At 43.4% G+C, this 18,169-nt stretch overlaps 1 protein-coding gene across 1 annotated transcript in view; it reads left to right on the top strand.

Annotated features, from left to right (window-relative positions):
* The first annotated feature begins 4,457 nt into the window (after positions 1-4,457).
* Positions 4,458-18,169, top strand: part of PTPRO (protein tyrosine phosphatase receptor type O) — a 155,865-nt gene continuing 142,153 nt past the window's right edge. The window contains 3 exon segments of the mRNA XM_054188417.1: positions 4,458-4,556; positions 4,558-4,597; positions 4,600-4,652. Of these exon segments, the coding sequence (XP_054044392.1) occupies positions 4,458-4,556; positions 4,558-4,597; positions 4,600-4,652 (192 nt within the window).

The following is an 18,169-nucleotide window of genomic DNA, read 5'->3' as shown; positions in this document are numbered from 1 at the left end:
CTGGGCTTATACTGCAGCTAAGAATAAATGGTAATTTACAGCTTTTTCCCTCTAGGCCAGCCACACTTGAGAGATGCGTCTGCATGTTGCTTCGGGGTTTTCAGGGGCAAGGGGAGAATTTACTGTAAGCCTGGGATTAAGTCCATGTAAGTTACAAGCAGGAACACTCTTACAAGTGTTTGAAACCACAAAACATCTTAATTTTTTATTTTCCCCTAATAACGTAGGGTGTTATATGGTAATAAATGCTGGTTCGGTTAGGGTGTTACTTCATTAAATCACCGATTACAAGCAACCACAATTGCTTTCATTCATCAGGTCATTAAAGTGAAGGTGCTGTCACTAGCACAACCTTCAAGCGGTTGGTGAGCTACCTGAGAAGCTCTTGACAAAGGCTGTTTGATGTGGAGTCCTGCTTGTAGGTGGTGCTCTTAAAATGCAAGAGGATTTTCTTTTAACAATTTTTGTCTTCTGGGGATGTGTGTCCTATAATACCTTGAAATATCTTTATCGTGTTCCTGCATACTGCACATCACAAAATAATTCATCCCCAGATTTTACAGTAAATCTAGTGAGCAGAGACAGGACTCTGGGAATTTCATCTGTATCATAATACCCTGTTATGCATTTTGCTGTCAGGTCCTTCTGCTCCAAATTCTCCACTTCACCGTAATTCTGCCAGGTGGATTTAGGGAGAACCAAAGTCCCTTAAACCTGCTCTGATGCCATTGCAGCCCAGCGTACATCATAGCCTAAGCAAAATTAGGATGCCTTCCAAGTATACGCTTACAACAAATTCCTGAGGAAAAATGAGAAATGCTCATAATGCCACATGCTCGGGCCATATATCCATGCCATAATCCCACATGTGACCTTCAGTAAATTCTGGGAAAAGATGGTGGGGATTCACAAGCATCAGTCTTATGTGAGTCAAGGGAATGTGCTGGTGGAGTGAAGGACTCGGTTACCTGCTTTGTGTTGCAGGAGCTACACAAATGCAAAGGTCAGGGCTTTTGCTTAGTCCTTGCTGTAGGGCCGCCTTAGTAACTGGGAATATGTTTCAGCTTGTACTGTGCCAAGAAGAGGTTTTTCAGATTTCTGGAATGGGAAGGGGAAGGGGCGGGGTGTGTGTGTGTGTGTGTGTGATGTTTTGGGTCAAATAGCCAAAACCACAGTATCTGATTCGGAAAAAGCCATGTTTGACTCCAGGATGGGCTCCCTGGTTGAGCACTCGTTTTTTCTGATTTTCGTTTTTTAAATTTTTCTCAAATGTTTGCATGTTTCATTCAAGCCAACCAAATTCCAGATTAATTTGTGAGGTGTGCTGCTGAATACTTCCTCTCCTCCTGGAGCGTAGTGCATTACAGAGTCCTTAGGAAGCCTTTTGGCTGTCAGCGTACCTTTGACTGTTGGATAGGGGCTTGAAGGACTTCTGGAGCTTCTGGACTACCCTTGTATCAGTATCTTTCATCAACTGACCACTTGCTAACGCTTACAAATTGCCCTGTTTCTTTTTCCATGAGTAAATGGAAGATAATTCATTGTCTTGTTATTTTTAAAGCTTTGCTGGTTTATTAATAGACTCGCTGTTTTTATTGTTTAGATGCTAGAAACAAATAAGGTTGCCCTTGTTTTCATAGTTCTTTTTTTTTTTTTTTCTTTTTCCTCCCCTCCGGTCTGTATTTTCCTTTTCACACCTCCCATTCAGAAAAAAAGAAATTTCTTTTGCTCCTCCTTTGCATCCTACCTTCTTGCATTCTTAAGAAATGCTTTGTATGGCTTTCCAGGTTTCTTCCGTTGAAAACACCTGGAGCCAACCTCTCCAGTATGCCAATCTTTGCTCATGAGCTTTGCTTACATTATACCTTCTTTTGCAATTTGGGTGTAGGCTTTCCTTGGCAGGAACCTTCTACTGCCTGTGTCTAACACAGTCCTGAATAGTTGCTAGAAAACACCTTTTTTAAATTACTATTATTATTAAAAAAAAAAAAAAAGACTTAATTATCATTTTCTGAAGGATTTGGTTCTACTGGCAGATTGGAATCTTCCAAAGCACTGCCACTTCTTGAAAAGGTTGAGTAACACTAGATCCCCATAATTCAGAAAGGATGCCATTCTTTCATGGATCGTTCTTGGCTGCATGTTTCATTGCTGCAACAGCCAGACCAGAATGTTTTAATATCTTAGTCCTTTACTGAAGGTTTCATTCCTGAAATGCTTCTCACTTTTTTGTTCACTTTAACTCTGACTCGGATAGTGTCGTTCTGAGGCTAAAATGCTACTAGAATTTTATATTCAATTTTTTTTTTTGCTTTTTAGGTGTCTTTAGTCTTGTTCATGCCATCATCATTTTAACATCTAAATATTGTAAATGAATGGAATATTGGAGATGAAAGACTGCATAAAGTACAATCTTAATGCCAAAAATCATTGACTATTACAATTAAATTTACTTAGCAAACAAGTTCCTAGCCTAAAATTCAATCCACAGCTCCCAAGTACTGATGACAAGCTTAATTTCCTAGAGAAATTCACTGTTCTGTCTTTCAGATAACCTCTCGCTTCATCCTAAACCTGTGTACTGAAGGAAATGTAGCTACGGTTAACCCCTTGCATACCAATTTCAGATAATGCTCCAAACACCAATAGAGTGATGGGTACCCAAGAGAGGCTTGTGTCCTTCACTGCTAGCATTGACTAGGTCTTTTCTATCCCCAGCTTCTTATAAATGAAGATATGAATAGCATTCGCCTTCTGGAGCTCTACATTTGGGCTGTGAGCCAGTATCTACACAGGACCTGAATTTCTCCTTCATTTTTTGGATTAATCCCCATCAAGTGTGGCAAATCACTGCTCAAGGGCCCATTTCAGCACAAAATAAGCACATCTCTCTCTGGCTTTGGCCACTTTGAAATCAAGCTTTTGTTGACTGAAGGCCCAAATTATATGAAAATCAGAAATACACCATGTAAAAGCCAGGCCAGGCTCTGAAATGCAGATTTATTATTGTCTAATTTAGCAACACTGTTAGAAAACAACTTTGTAATTGATCAGTTTAAAGGACATTCACACAGGAAAGTAATAGAGTTCATCTTGCCCAAACGACTTAGAAAATTTGAAAACAAACCCTGGATCTCCTATCAGCCACTACTTTATTTTTTTTAAGGAAAAGCGAAGTGGTGGCCCACTACTACAAGCAATGGAACCATACCTAGATCCAAAGTTGCTCTGAAGTTTAATGCCCCAGACGCAGCCTTATTACACTTACAACCCTATTTTGTTTGGATCGATATTGGTTATAGCTCCAATAGCTGCACCGAGGATGCACCCTAATTTATATTGGTGGGAGTGAGAGAGTGGTCAGTGACAAACCAGATTCTGATGTAGTCTTCTTGGTTTGGCAAGACTATTTTTATCAGTGGGAGAATGGGAGGGGGCAGGGCACAGGTGGTCTGGGTTTTGTTTTGTGTCTGTTTCCCTCCCACCTCTTTTCCTTGGGGACACCATCTTAAGCAAGACCCTTGAAAAGATGAATAGCTTGCCTATCCTGAAGTTTGGAGATGACCCTGATCAACTTGCACGATTGCAGAGCGGAGGGGGGGAGGAGGAGGGGGAGACACAACAGGGGATGTGACCTCAGGTTTTTCCAGGTGCCCCTCTAATCGCTGGGCCTGATTATCTTCGTGGGACAGGATGAATTCTTCTCCACCTCTTGCAGGCTGTTTTTCTGCCTCCTGAGAAGGGCCGTAAGGAAATCTTCCAAACTTCCTTACTGCCTGCTGCCGGTACCTGGGTACCGGCTACAGCCGCGGGAGCTTTAGCTCCAGCAGACCCGCAACCGAGGAGCAGCCCCGTCCCGCAGGAGCCCTAAAGCCCCTTACCGGCTTGGGCTTGCCCAGGGCAGGGTCTGGCCCCTTTCTTTCTCTACTCCGCCAGCCGGGCACCCCCAGGTGTTCGCGGCATTTCTGTCCCCTTCTGTCCACTGATCGCGGCGGGGGAGGGCGGCAGGAAAAATGACATTGGGGAGGGAATGTTCTGCATGTTGCGGGGAAGGGGAAAGATGTGTTTTTGCCTGCCGCCTCGCTTGCCTTGCCCGCGGCGAGGAGATGCTGGTGGTGGTGGGGGGGAGGGGTGTAGGGCGGTGCGGGGGGAGCGAGGGCGGCGGCTACCGGCTCCCTCCGAGCCCTCGCCTTTCTCCGGGGACGCTCCCGCCGAGGAGACGGCTCTCCCGGGGCCGGCGAGCGGCTCTCCCCATCCCTCGCCGTGCAGCGAGCGGCGCGATCGCCCAAACTCCTGGGAGGGGAGACACCCGCCGCCGCCGCCTCCCCTTCCTCCTCCTGCTGCTGCTTCTCCTCCTCCTCCTCCTCCCCCCCGCCGCAAACCCCAAATAAAAGGGCGGGGGGCGGCAGGATGCGCCGCTCGGCGGGGAGGTCGGCGCCGCCGCCGCCGGCCGCCTGATGCTGCCGCAATTCGCCATTGCCGGGCACGGCTTGGAGCCAAGCGGAGGGAGGCGAGGGGCAGAGGACAAGCAGCCCCCCCTGCCCGCTCGCCCCCGCGGGTCGCGGCCGCCGTCCCCCCCGATGCCCGTCCGCCGCCGGCGGGGGGCCCCGGGGGCCCGCTCCTGTCTCCTCTGGCTCTTTGTGTTGCTAAAGGTAAGTGCCGAGGAAGGGGAGGGGTGCGGGTCCCCACCTCCCCTGGGCACCGAGCCCCCTCCGCGCCGCCTTTGTGTGCCTTCCCGGCAGGACCGCGGCGCCCGGGAGCAGGCAGGTGGCTGCGCCCGCTCCGCCTCTCCCCCGCGGGGCGGCGGGGGCTGGGGCTCAGCCCCGGCTCTCCCCGCTTTGTGCTCCCGCGGGCGGCCGCCCAGGATCTGCATGTGGATTTGGGAAGGGCGGGGGGTGGGGGGGGGGGGCGCGGAGAGAAGGTGGTCTGGGGGTGCGGCTGTGCCCGCTCCGCCGCGCCCCGCTGCGAGATGCTCTCCCGCATCCCCCCACCGAAAGTGCCGGCAACCCGGGGGAGCTGCGGCGGCGCTTCCTCCCGTCCTGCGAAGTTCTCCGGTTCCCAGCGGGGGTGCTGAGAGAGGGGGTAACGGAGCGTTTTGGGGGTGTATGGCCCGGCGGGGAGCGCCGCACTGTCCTTCAGCATCGCCCGCCCCGGCCGCCGCCCGGCTGCGGCGGGGGCTCCGGGGAAACACACCCCGCCGCGACGCGTTTCCTCGTTAAACGGCTCGTATCTTCCATCCATTTCCCGTCCCCCCTCCTTTACGAAAATGGAGCCAACAAAGCGGGGTGTGTGTGTATCGTGTCCGTTTTATCGCGGCAGAATTTAATGCTGCTTTTCTGCTCAGTACCGTGCTGTGTTGAGGCTCAGCCTGTCTTCTTGGCAGATTAATTTTTCAAACTTCGGCTTAATACTGCAAAGCTCGGTTTCACACGACATTTTTTTTTTTATCTTTACGCTTTCCCTCCTTTAATGGTTTCTCAAGCGTATTTAATATGCTTCATGTAACTTCTGAAAGAAAATGTATGTACCGCCTGGGCGAATACCACTGACTATAAAACGTCATTGCCCTAAAGTACAGTGCTCAGCACTGCTAAAAACTTTATTGTATATTTGTCAGTCACTGTTAAGGAGAGCTCCGCAACTAAGGGCCTGACCTTTAAGAGCCTTATAAACGTAAATGTTCTATGGAAATCAGCAGGACTCCCTGTGTGAGGAAGAGTTTGCAGGATCATGTCCTGGAACAGCAGTGGTGTCACTTCTAAAATTGACATTGCATTGACAGAACTATTTAAAGGGAAGCTTTCACAGCATCTGTTCACATATAGTAGTCAACTGTCAGCTGTCTCATTTTCATAACTGCTGAAACATACATTCAGGCAAGATAAAATGCTAATACACAGGCAAAATCTTGTTCCTTGGAATTTGTCGAATTTAAAAAAAATATTTATTTTATTCTTAAGAAAGTCAGACTGGATGCTATGGCCCATCAGAAAGCTGCGGGACTGCAGCTAATTTCTGTTCTAGTTTGTTCCCTAATATAGAAGTGTATATAGTTTTAAGTAGCTGTTTTATCCCACAATCACAGAGTTCATATTACTCTGAATCCTGACTTCTAAAAAAATAAAATCAATGTGTTTTGGCGGTGTGTTTACCAGCAGTAGTGTGACAAAAATTACTGTGGTAAAGCAAGACAGGAAATAGATAGTTTAAATTGTTGAACTACTGTACTTGTAAAATTAATAATAAATCTCAAAAAAAATTTGGTAAAGGTTTGAAGGTAGCCAAAGCCTCAGGTTTTCATTCTGTTGTAAAGTAACCACCACTTTAGAGCCAGATAAAACTCAGACAAACCCAGGACTGCTATGACAAAGCAGCTGATGAGCATTAGCAGAATTTTGTAGTCTAAGAGAAAGTAAAGCTGTAGCTCACGGTAGAGGCGCATCAGTTTACGCCATGTGTGACTGGATTATGACTTTGGCTGGAGAGCATGTCTACTGTAATTAGTTATCTTGTCCGTTATTATCAGACACTATAATGAGAGGAGAACTGAGACTTCAAAGGATGCTCAAAGTAAATGTGGTTTTGGGAAAGAAGTTGGGGAAGCAAGAGCAGCGCTTGTTTCAGTTCACTGGAACAGGGACGTTTTCCTGAGCCTGAAATTCACTGAGTTTTCTTTAATGTGTACATATTTTTTTTTCAGTGACAAATAATTGAAAAAAACCCTAGGCATTTCCCTGGTTTTGTGCCGTCTAGTTCTGCCAACTTGTTGAAGCTATATTAAAATTATCCAGCCTCAAGTTATTAAATTGATGTTTCACCTGGAAGTTAATCTCATTGAGAAAGCATTGAACTGATGAATCTGAAGACGGGCAAAACCGATATCTCTGTGCTTGCTGGTTCAGCATTAGCAGCCCAAATGTCACTTGCTAAGCTGTATCTGCTTCATGTGGCCTTGATGCCCATCTGTCAATTTGTAAAATCATCAGCAGACTTTGCACAGTGATGAAACTGCTCAAAGCAAATTTTCTCTTCCTTTCCAGTTGTCGTATTTCATTGTTTAAAGCAATAGTGACAACTTGTTCCAGCTCCTGACGTTGTCTGAGGTTGCTGATATGGTCAGTGACAAAAGGAGATCAAACCGGGTTATTGCCCGCTGCATGATTACGTGCCTGATATTGTTGCCTATGGGCAAGTAATACTTAGTTTCTTATTTCTCAGTGCAATGTGAATGCTTTCTGGGCCCCAAGGCAGTACCAAAATCTTCCTTGGATATGCAGCAATGGGGTCTCGGACCTTTACCATTCTCTTTTCTCAGTGGTTTTCTTACTTGATGGCTAGTTTAGAAACTAGCAGAAGAGAGGCACTGTATGTGAGCTTAGATATTATTATGGATTTACAGTACTTTGGAGAGGAACGGGGTTGCGTCTTGCTTCAGAGAAAAGCTTCCAAGCGTTCTGCTGCAAGAATCTCTTAATATATTGCCATTTTGCAATGGGTCTGTGTTCTCTGGCTTTTCAGTCTCTGAATGGCTGGAATGCATAGTCCTTGGTAGCTTGCTTTGTAATTGTCTCATTTTGGTGTGGCAAAGGCATGGCTGAGCACAGCTGAAAGGAAAAGCTGTGCTTCAGCTAAGTAAAGAACAGGATGAAGTAGACAGGTTCCCCGATTCCAGTGACTGATGTTATCTTTTCCATCTTTTCTAACTGTAATCCAGCAACCTTCCCTTAGTCGTGTCTACACTGAGCTTCACCCAGTTGGAAGTTCTACCTTGGATTATGTGACTGATTTGTCAGATGTCCCTTGTTGTTAGTAACTCGCGCCTGGCTGTTCTTATGTTTCCTTGCTGTATTATTTGTGTGGAACAAGGTAGAGCTTCAGTAGGGGACAAAAGCATCTTAAACATGCCATACCTGGTGCTGGGACATCATCTATAACCTGTTACACCTCCAAGAGGGTCTGACCAAACAATCAGAATACTGGTTGTCACAGAAGTTCCATGTATAGACTGAATAGAAAGGACGTCACTCTTCAGGAAAATCGTCTACAAATAAAAAGTGCATCTCTTATTTCCAGGATACTGAGGTATTTGTATATGAGTCTTGGATGCTCTGTAGATAAAGCAGCAATACTCTGTCTTTTTCATAGCAAGGGCAACTCTTCATGTCTAGCAGCGTAGACTTTTGTTCACTACTACATCAATTTATAAAGTTTGGTGTCATAGTAAAGTCTAAATTCAGGTTTACCTTGACCAAGGCATTCAAAGACTTTTAGGTTCTGTAGGACTTTACTCAGCACAACCTTACCCAACAAAGAACATGTGTTTCTAATGGTGTAATTTCCAAGAATATCGGCATCTAATGTTAATAACCTGAAGCGAAAAACATACTGTCAGGACTCTGCCTCATTCGGTGGGAGAAAGCTTTTTAAGAGAGGCTGATTTCACAGCTGGGAGCCTCAGTGTTTCACCACTGTTTCCTCCTGGATGGAAAAGTAATGGACATTCAGTGAGAGTTTTGGGACAGAGTCCTTTCAGCATCTCTTCTCTAAGAGATGCTGACTGAAGCCCTTACTGAGAAAACAAGTTTGTGGTTGTCTCCCCCCACCCCAATGACTCTGTCCTGCCAGTATCAAATAAACTCCCCGTATCTTAGCAGTTCATTTTCGTTTGCAAAGCTAATGTAAGATTTCCTCATGATGCAACAGACTCAAAGGAGCTACTGAGTTATAACAGTCTGAACCTTGCTGCCTACCATTAGTCCGAGACTATCCTTCCAGCCAAAGCACCCACTTTCTTCTTTTTAAAAAACTTTCTTACAGATGGCCGTCCTTATCTTAAACCTTCTACAAGTCACATTCTTTCTCATTGCATTATTTTCATGGATTATTTCTAGGCTAGGGTGATTCTAGAGGGCAAAGCTAATGAAGGGGATGCTTGGATGCCACCTCATGTTTACAGACCTCGTAGTAGGCGTTTGCAAAACCCTCTGTGCCAGTGGAATAAGGGTCTGCTATTACTCTTGGGCAAATTTCTGATTTCATTATGGTGAAATGGTAGTGGACCATTGAGAAAAGATCTTTCATCTCTGCAGGAGGTATGAGCCCCGGACTCAAAATGCAAAAGGTCAATAAGGCAATTTTTAGGTTGCATCATCTCAGTCAGAAGCTGCACTCAAGGTGATCCCTTATTCAGGTTAAGACAGGGATGATGCTGAATAAAGACTTACCTGTGGTGATCTCGTGGCAATCGTTAAAGGGCTCACAGACATTGTGCTGACTGAACTTGAGAAACCCACTAATCTCTGCAATCAGAGCAATCCAGGCAGATCATGAAATGACCTTACAGAACTTCAGAATAAATGTTAAACTGAACAAAGGCTTGTCTATATCTATCTTGAGACTCATTTTACTAGACAGTCTCAGATCTGGAGAAGAGACTCTCTCTTTTTTTTTTTTTTTTTTTTTTTTTACTTAAGCATATGGGTCAGGATGATAAGTGTCAAAATTAATACAGGCTTCAAAATAGGACCTTTTGCTAAGCAATTTAAGACTCGTAGTTAATATAAGTTTTGTGTTCTTTAGAATTGTTTGCCTTTCCATTGGAGAAGTATGTATCAATTTTATCATCCTAAGCACTCCTATCCCCTAGGAAATTAGTGATTACACTTCTGTTACTCATGATTTTAAAGATTCAATTCTTGCAGCAAAATGTAATTGGTTGCAATGTAAAGAACAAAAAATCAAACCTTGATAAATGTTAACAATGTTTTCAAATTGAAATCTTTACACAGAAAGATTGTACTTAGAAAATTGGGAATGACTTATTAAGTATGTTCTGCACACAAAAGCCATTATAACTTTTTTTATTTATTAAGTTTCCGCTAATGTATACTTGAAAAGAGAAAAAATCTTTATGAAAGAAATGTGGCAACACATTCTAGCTGCCATGTGCGCAGTGTGTAACAGATGAATAGGGAATGGGAGATGCTTGCAAGAGAAAGGTTACCTTGCTTTTCATAGCACTGTGTACTCTTGAATGAATACAGCCAGTGAAGGGAGCAACTCTTAAGGAAGAAGTCTGCTGCCTTTACAGTAAGTCAACATGATGCATTTCATTTCTGGAACTCTTTCATTCTTATGCTAGGAAATTACAGTGGCTTTTAAATGAAGGCGTTCCAGAAATAAAACAATGTGCATCATGTCTGGCTCACCATAAAGATAGCACATTGTACCAGAGCAAAAGTAGCGTATGCTGTGCTCAAATTGCTATGATTATCTTTGCATTTTCTCTTCTGTTTTATGCATGTATTTAGAGAAGAAATGCTTTACAGTAAGCATCGGTGATGGGAAAGCTGGTGACACAGGAGGAGAGCTATTAGGGGATATGTTTTTAAGGGAATTAATACACTCAGCGTTTAGTATGCTGGTCTTGAGATGGCAGCGTGGACGTGAGAAAAGAATGTGTGGGACAGGCACTGTGAATGGGTAGAAAACATAATGTTGGGGATGGAAAAATTCAAGTGGGACATTTAAGCATAGGGATTGAGCCGAATGGAGGTAACATAAGTCAACAACTCCGTGCTATTCTATGTCAGCCAGGGATTTAACACGAGGTAGCTGTTTGGTACATATGAACCTACTGGAGGGTAAAAATCCTAAATTCCTTTTTAAGTACTTCAGGGGAAAACAGATAATGTTGACTGTCAATCTAACAGCTGTGATTTTGAAATGATTTGGCCTCAGTCCTCTTTAGGAGGTTGAGACATGGGCCTTCCAGTCATGTCAGAAGGGTTTGAACAACTGTGGCTCCTTTGTGTGCTATAAACCCATATGTCCCCAATTTAGTTATGTTGACTTCTGGCTATATAATGCAAAGGCCGAGTCTTTGGGATAAGAGAAGTAGGTTCCAGCCACTAAGTTGTCCATCAGATCACCAACTCCTTCAAATTTAAGAGCTTTCAATCATTTCCTTGACACATCCCTAGAATCAAAAAAGAAGGGGCTCTTCTTCAAGGCTGAGAGGAGTCCCCAGAGCAGACCACGGACTGTCCCAATTGCCTTGTTACCTTTGTGTAGTCCGTTCTTTGGCACGTGTCTGTTATCTGCACCACAGCTTCTCCAGGTCATTTCCTCACTGTTTGTATGGAAGTCATTTTAACATGGAAAGCTTTTACTTCTCATTGACCTATCAAAGGAGAAGGAAGGGTCTAGTTCTCATTCTGCTTACAAACAGCAAAGGAATTTTAAACTCAAGTGAGGGGAAAAAAAAAACCCCAAAAAAACCCAAAAAACACCCTATTAAAATTTGGTGAAGAACAGTAGAGAGAATTGGAGGAAAAAAAAATCCACAGAAAGAATGCTAATTAGTGTTTTCCCAAAGTACTGCAAGGCAGATTTAAGAAAAAAAATGAACGTTTTCCAACAGCAATGAAATTAATTTATTTATTATTTGCTTATCACTGCTGTGCCTAGCTTTGTTCTGTATGCAAAGTATCTGCAGACTCTGCCTCAAGTCTGAAAGATAGACACATCAAAATAAGGATGCTCTAGATAAATGAGAAATGATTATCATATATGCCAGTTGCTGGTATTCTCCAAGGGTGGTATACCTTCTAAAAAGAAATAAATCACAATTGCTCCCCCCAGGAGCTGAGCAGAGGGGCTTTTTTTGTTGTTGTTGTTTGCTGCTTTTGTTTTTATTCGGTATTGATTTCTACAGGATGTTGCTCGTCAGGGCTTCTGGACATTTACATCGGTTTAAAACATCAAAAAATAATTAATAATCAATGTGACTTTAATCCCTTCAAAGAGAACCCATTAACCTACAAAAAAATGCTCTAGCTCACAATAGTTTCATGAAAGTAACTGTAAGCAGGGCAAGAGATGAAAGAGAGAAACATCACTCAGATATGTGTTTCTTTTTTTTAAGAGAACTTTTATTCAAAGCAGAGAACATCGCTAATATGTTATTGCAGCCTGCTTACTGTAAATTAGGAAGTTTGTTTTTTAACAATTTTCTTTCTCTAACTTGGCTGCCTCTGCCTAATCTTGCACTGATATTATCTCGAGTCATCAGTGTCTGCTTCTAAGGAAAAGATTATGATGTCACAAAATCAATATCAGAGGATCCTATACTGTAATCCCTTTTCAGGGAAGTCCATTAAATCAATGCCTCTCCTTCTGTGAGTAACAACTGTAGAATCAAGCCCTCTAATTTTGCTGTGGGAAGGAATAAGCAGATGGGATGGGATTTTACATCATTAACTAGCAGTTATTAAATACAACAAGAAAAATCACGACATTTTCTGAAAGATAAATGAACACGCAGTGAATGCTTAAGCGTATTTTAAAACGATATCTGGTATAAAATTACTTCTCAGTGGGTTACCAAATAATGTGTTAAACCAAAAATGCTTTTTTATTTTTATATCTTTTTTTTTTAAAATTAACTCAAGACTCCATAGGCTCTGAAACCCCGTTGGGTTTCCTCGGCAGCATTTTGGGAAAACATGAGAGCTCCAGAACGGTGATACCATACGATGTCATCGGCATTTGACTGAAACGGAGGCACTCCACGAACACAGATAATAATTTTGTCATCTCACCTGTTGTTTATGTGCAACATCGACCTCTGTTAGCTGGAACCAGAACTGACGGGTTGCCTCTAATTCTTAGGTTGCTGGGAGCTATCAGAGAGTCTACTGTGCTTCTGGGAACGGGTCCAAAGTCCAAACGAAGTCAATGGATGTCTTTATGTTGCTTTAAATGGGCTTTGAATCAAGCTGTAGCGGGAAGAGACCTGCGATCTCAGCCGGGTGATGCTGTGAAGTTTGACGTGCAGCACAGAGCCAACCCTGATGTGCCGGTGACCTTGGGCTCGCTGCAGTGTCGGTAGCGCAAACCAGAGACCACAGGATGGTTCTGATTTTTTGGAATCTGAGATTCTGATAGCTTAAAGAAACTCCCCATCAGATAAATTTTGAGCAACCTTCTTGCTTAGGGAGTAGCTATATTGTCAAGAATTGGTGTATTGTAATCCGCTGCTGGAGCTCGTGTAATAGGAGCACACTTGAATGCTTCTGTTCTTACAAGAGAAGCTTCTTTGCAGGAAACTTAAGTTCTGTAACTAGGACTTGTCAAAAAATAGGGTGGTTTTCTCCAGGCAGAACCATCAGTCTCCTCTTTCTCTTCCTCTGCATAATTCAGGAACTGTTTAAATAAGAGTTCGGATTTATGTATGTTTCAGCCTACAGCCACTTTTTCTGGCATGGCAGCATTAACACAGGTACCTGGATGGATGGGAACCAAATTCTGCATCAATACCAGATACACACTCGTATACGGACCTGAACAGTACAGCCGGTCCCTGTCCCTTTAATAGGCTAGCTGAGTCAAAAGTGATACCAAAACCCAATGACGATCTGGGGCCTTTGAATTTCAGAACATAAACTCTTATCCTGCTCTGCTCAGGTGCAATCTAAATAGAGCCGTTATTTCCTAGCCTCTTTCACTTACACGCTTCCAGTTAACAGAACAGTAGACTTCCATATCAGATCAAACAAATGGAAATACCAGTTCAAAATACATTCACATGCTTATCTGAAATGCAGAAAGGAACCAGAGTTTGAAAAGTAATTTAAGATAGGTGTCTGGAAAATAATTTTTCTCTAAAGGGGCAAATGCACAGCCAAATTAAAAGCTGGCAATGAGTCCAAGTTACATACTGAGTAACAGAGCTGCTCTTGCTTGGAGGAACTCATGGTGGGGTCAAATCATCTGAATTCCTTCTATGGAGGAGAGAAAACTGGATGCATTCTTAGATGTACATACAGAGCCATTGTGGAGATTAACTGAGCTCTGTCTGTTTCTGCGTGGACATGGTTGGGTTAAAACTTGAGAATTAGAGGGGTGAATGGTCAAAAGAAGCTAACAATAGCAGCAAGCAAAAAAAAAAAAAAAAAAAAAGGTGGGTTTTGGTCCTTTGACTACAGAAGATATTTAGCTTTTCCTTTTAATAGTTTTGTCATCAATGACCTGAACTTTGCAGGAGCCTTTTTGCAAAGCAACATGCCGGAGGCCACTTGGCTATGGCAGATGTCATGCTTGATGCTGGGACAGAGGGGTTTTTATGCGGTGGCATAATAGCCCAGCTTTCAGGTACCCATTTTTCCTGGTAGGCATTACTACGCCAGGTGATGGATAGCAGCAAGTCGGGATATCAGTAAGTGTCCAGGTGGAGAAAACAAATTCTGAAATGTCTGTTATATGGTGAATGAGCATTCGTCTTGGAGCAGAGCCAGAAGGACTGGCATGACTGGAATAGTTGCAGGTGACGTTATTTCATACACAATTAAAATATGTTTGTGAACATTATGAGGTTAGGAGATAAAAGGGAAAAGAAGCAGAAGCATTTTGGAATGTGCCAGAGCATATCTTGCAGGCTTCTTCTCTTCCAGTTACATACACAGTTATTTCTACCTCCCTTTTCTTTCTGTAGCTGACCTTTAATAAAGACGTGGCCTGTTTGGGGATTGGCTTTTATTAATGGTATCTTGCAATGGTTGTGTAGGATCAACTGTTCTTTGTCAATATGTACTGTAGGGGCAACTGACCTGCTGATCGGGGTATTTTTATTTTTATCTCAAATTTTTTTTTTCTTTCATTTTTCTGGAGGTTGGGATTTGTTGCCCTTATGATGAGCTCTAGTTTTATGATTAAAGCATATGAAAGCTAGTGGATACCTGAATTAGCATTACTTTTAACTGGAAGAATCAATCTTGCCATTGAAATGGTCAGAATAATATGATTTGGTTCTCTAAGCTAGTAGTTTTCCATCTCTGCCTGTCTACTGTCCTGTAAGCTATATGGGTCTCATATGGTGCTTAGAAAGAAACGGTCAGATTTTCCTGTTCCCAGTGCAATAACTTTTTGAGTTGAGGTTCAACAGTACAGCAGAACTGGGCTCACAGCACGCTATCTTCTCTAGAGCGAGGAAAGCCAAGGGCTGCCCCGCTGGACTGCCTGTAGATGCAGCGAAAAGGCTGCAAGTCAAAAGCAGGGAATGGTTCCCCTCAAAAACGGGGAGGCGAAAGTCACAACTGTGTGATAAGCTGGATGCGGTCTGGTTGGATATCACAGGACAGCTTGATGTTTTGCTGCCCGGTTTTTGGACTATCATGGGTATTTTCTCATTTGTCCTTCTAGCTGGCTTTAGGCTGGCAGCAGTGATGATACTCTTTGCTCCACCACACAGCTGGGAGGGTGTACAGGGCACACCGCACAATTGCGGCACGTGGGGAAAGAGGGGGGAAAGAGACTGCAACAGGCCAGTGGAGAAAGCTGGAGATTCAGAATTGTCCCCTGGTTGTCAACAAAATGGCAAACGCTGTAGTGTAAAGCAGGGACTCTGCGCGCATCTGAGGATACAGGGAAGCGTGTAACTGTTTAGTGTCACAGAGTAATTTAGGCTGGAAGGGACGCCTGGAGACCATCTGGTCTGAGCCTCGGCTCAAAGCAGGGCCAAGTAGGTCGGGGGCTCAGGGCGGCGTCTCTGTGAGTTTTCAGTATCTGTGAGGATGGAGATTCCACCATCTCTCTGGACTACCTCTGAGGGCCCTGCAGGAAAGGAATGGCAGTCAATTAAACCTTTTTAAAAATCATGAATTGGGACTCAAAAAGACATGAAACTCTCTTATTAACCTGACTGGTTTGGTGTTGGTTTTTTTCCCCTAAATTCATTTAAAAAAAATAATTTTAGGTTATCTTTCTTTGTAGAATTTAGAACTCTGGGTTACAGTCACAAGCTTTTTGCTGAAGTCTGCTGTTTTTCTTGCATTCACCAGCTCCTTGGAGCTTGAGCTTTAAATATAACATCAAGGATAAGATTCTTAGAGCTGCCGTTGTTAGAATGTGCCTTAATTATCACTTAAACTTTCTGCAGAGTCAGGCAGGTATCTGCCATCGCTGCACATTCATTTCACAGGTTCACGTTTCTCAAGAAGGCTTTTTGATTGAGATTTCTTTTTTTTTTTTTTTTTCTTTTTTCCTCCCCACCCCCGTCTTCTGACTTACACTTCTGGGAGCAGAACCGTGTCTTCATATATTTTACAAGCCTAGGTCTTAAGCGTGCAGGAAACCATTAAAGCTTCACCGCTGGGGTACTTGCGAGCAACGTGAATTAAAGGCTGATGGGGCAGGGCTGGCCTCTGCCCTGGTTGGCTTAGTGCTGGCGCAGAGGAATCCGTCATTGCTACATCCAGTTAGAGAAACTTGTAAAAATCAAGGTGAAAAAACGCATAGCTCACGGGAATACGTGAAATCCTTTCTGGAAATTTCCCTTGTGCTTTTTTGTATTGATACCTGAACCACTGCTCCGAAAATCAATAGAAGATTACAGGGGCTCGATACACTTAATGAGCTCCAAAGGAGCAGTTACTTTGGGCTGTGATTACAGCTTCTGCTGCTTGATTCCGCACCATACTGGCATTTTATTGCTAAAGATTTATAATGTTGGAGGGGAGGATGAATTTGGGGATTCATTAGTTTTTTTCTCAGATTTTTGCCTTGAAATTATGTTAGCTCATACTCTCAGATGTTTACTTGACCATGCTAGAATACAGATTTCCTTTTTCAAACTACAGGATACAGAATAATAAAAAATACGCCACCCCAAACCAAACAAAAAAACCCACAAGAAAACCTTCCCCCAAATTTAAAAAGTTGCTAAGATGGTTGTTGTTCTATGGCCCTTACTTCTTCCAGCTCTGTTCCACAAATCCTGATTTCCAAACAATTTCACCATAAAAAAGCCTTCCACTTACAGTTTAAGAAGTCAGATCTTCCGATAAATAACACAAAAGCATATTTTACAGTTCAAAAAAAAAAATCTCATAATGTCATCTGCTAGAGAAGCAAAATGATGGTTTTTTCCCTGAAGACCCTACAATGCCAGATTTCATTTATTTTAGGAAGAAAGAAAAACTATTCTGCGGAATGTGCTTACCGCTTGTGAAGTGAAAGGTGTCAGCAGAGGGTGTGAAGATATCCTGGAGAACAGAGCTTACACACAACAAGCCGAGTTTATAGAATAAAAGGAAAAACCTCTGCACCTCTTTATATTTGGCATAAAAGAAACGGATAGAAGGGATTTTTTTGAGGTGTCATGCATGGCTTAGGGCGGATCGGCTGTGCTCAGACTGTGGGTTCAGAAAGTTCGGTTCTCTAATCTCAGCTCTCTTCAAACTCTCGGGCGCCCACTGCGCAGGGAGGGTGATGTGAGGGGGGAGGCCTTGGGGTCTGCTTCCCACGCTGCTGAGCCCAGCAGGGCACGTGGGAAGGGGGCTGCAGACTGAAACGGCTCTGCCACAGGGCCCCTTGCCTGCAGTGCAATTTAAACGCACAATTTCAGGTGATATTAATAATTTGGAAGGCTTATAGATTATTAAAACGGGGATGGGCTGACAGTTGCATGTCGTGTGGGTGCAGGAGTTTCAGATAGGCTCTGGTTTTCCACAGCGTGTTGTTTCTTTGTGTCTTTTACAAGTTCAAAGTCTAGTGGTGTCAGATGACGTCTGGGATTGATCCTTTATGTTTTTGTCCAGAAATGCTATCCTTTATTCCTACAGTACTATGTGACAGATGACTGGTGCCCACTGTGAATTTTTTGCAACGATAACAAGAAGTCTTTTTGCACGAGGAGATGAGCCTGCATCTGAATGAAGGGAAGCAGATGGATGGCAGGGATGTGTCTGCATCCTGCACCCAGGAATGCACGTGCAACGTTAAAAAGGCTAATAGAGGGGAAGGGGAATTTCCCTTTCTGCCCCCTGATAAATCCATCATTGTGCTGTCAGAAATGGCCGTAAAATGGGAGCTCTGGAATTTTTCTCTGCTGAAATGCTCTAGTCTCATTTATCTCTTTCCCTCTTTGCATATGGGAGTATTCTTTCTCTGCAAGTATCCATTTATCCATCATATCCATTTTTTTTCTCTCTTTCTCTCTTTTTTTTTTTTTTTTTGTCCCTCTGTTTCTAAAGATGTCAAATTAAATAACTGATGAGTTCTTCTGATGCCAGAAGGCCTTCACAATATGCATATTAGGGTTTAGTGTATTTTTCTCTTCTGCATCTCGGTGCTTTCAATTTGTATGCAGTGCCATCCTCTTACCGTGAAC

The sequence above is a fragment of the Rissa tridactyla genome, chromosome 1 (genome assembly GCF_028500815.1).
Source record: "Rissa tridactyla isolate bRisTri1 chromosome 1, bRisTri1.patW.cur.20221130, whole genome shotgun sequence".
Classification (NCBI taxonomy): Eukaryota; Metazoa; Chordata; class Aves; order Charadriiformes; family Laridae; genus Rissa; species Rissa tridactyla.
The sequence above is the reverse complement of the archived record's forward strand: the minus strand, read 5'-3'. Positions and strand labels throughout refer to the sequence as shown.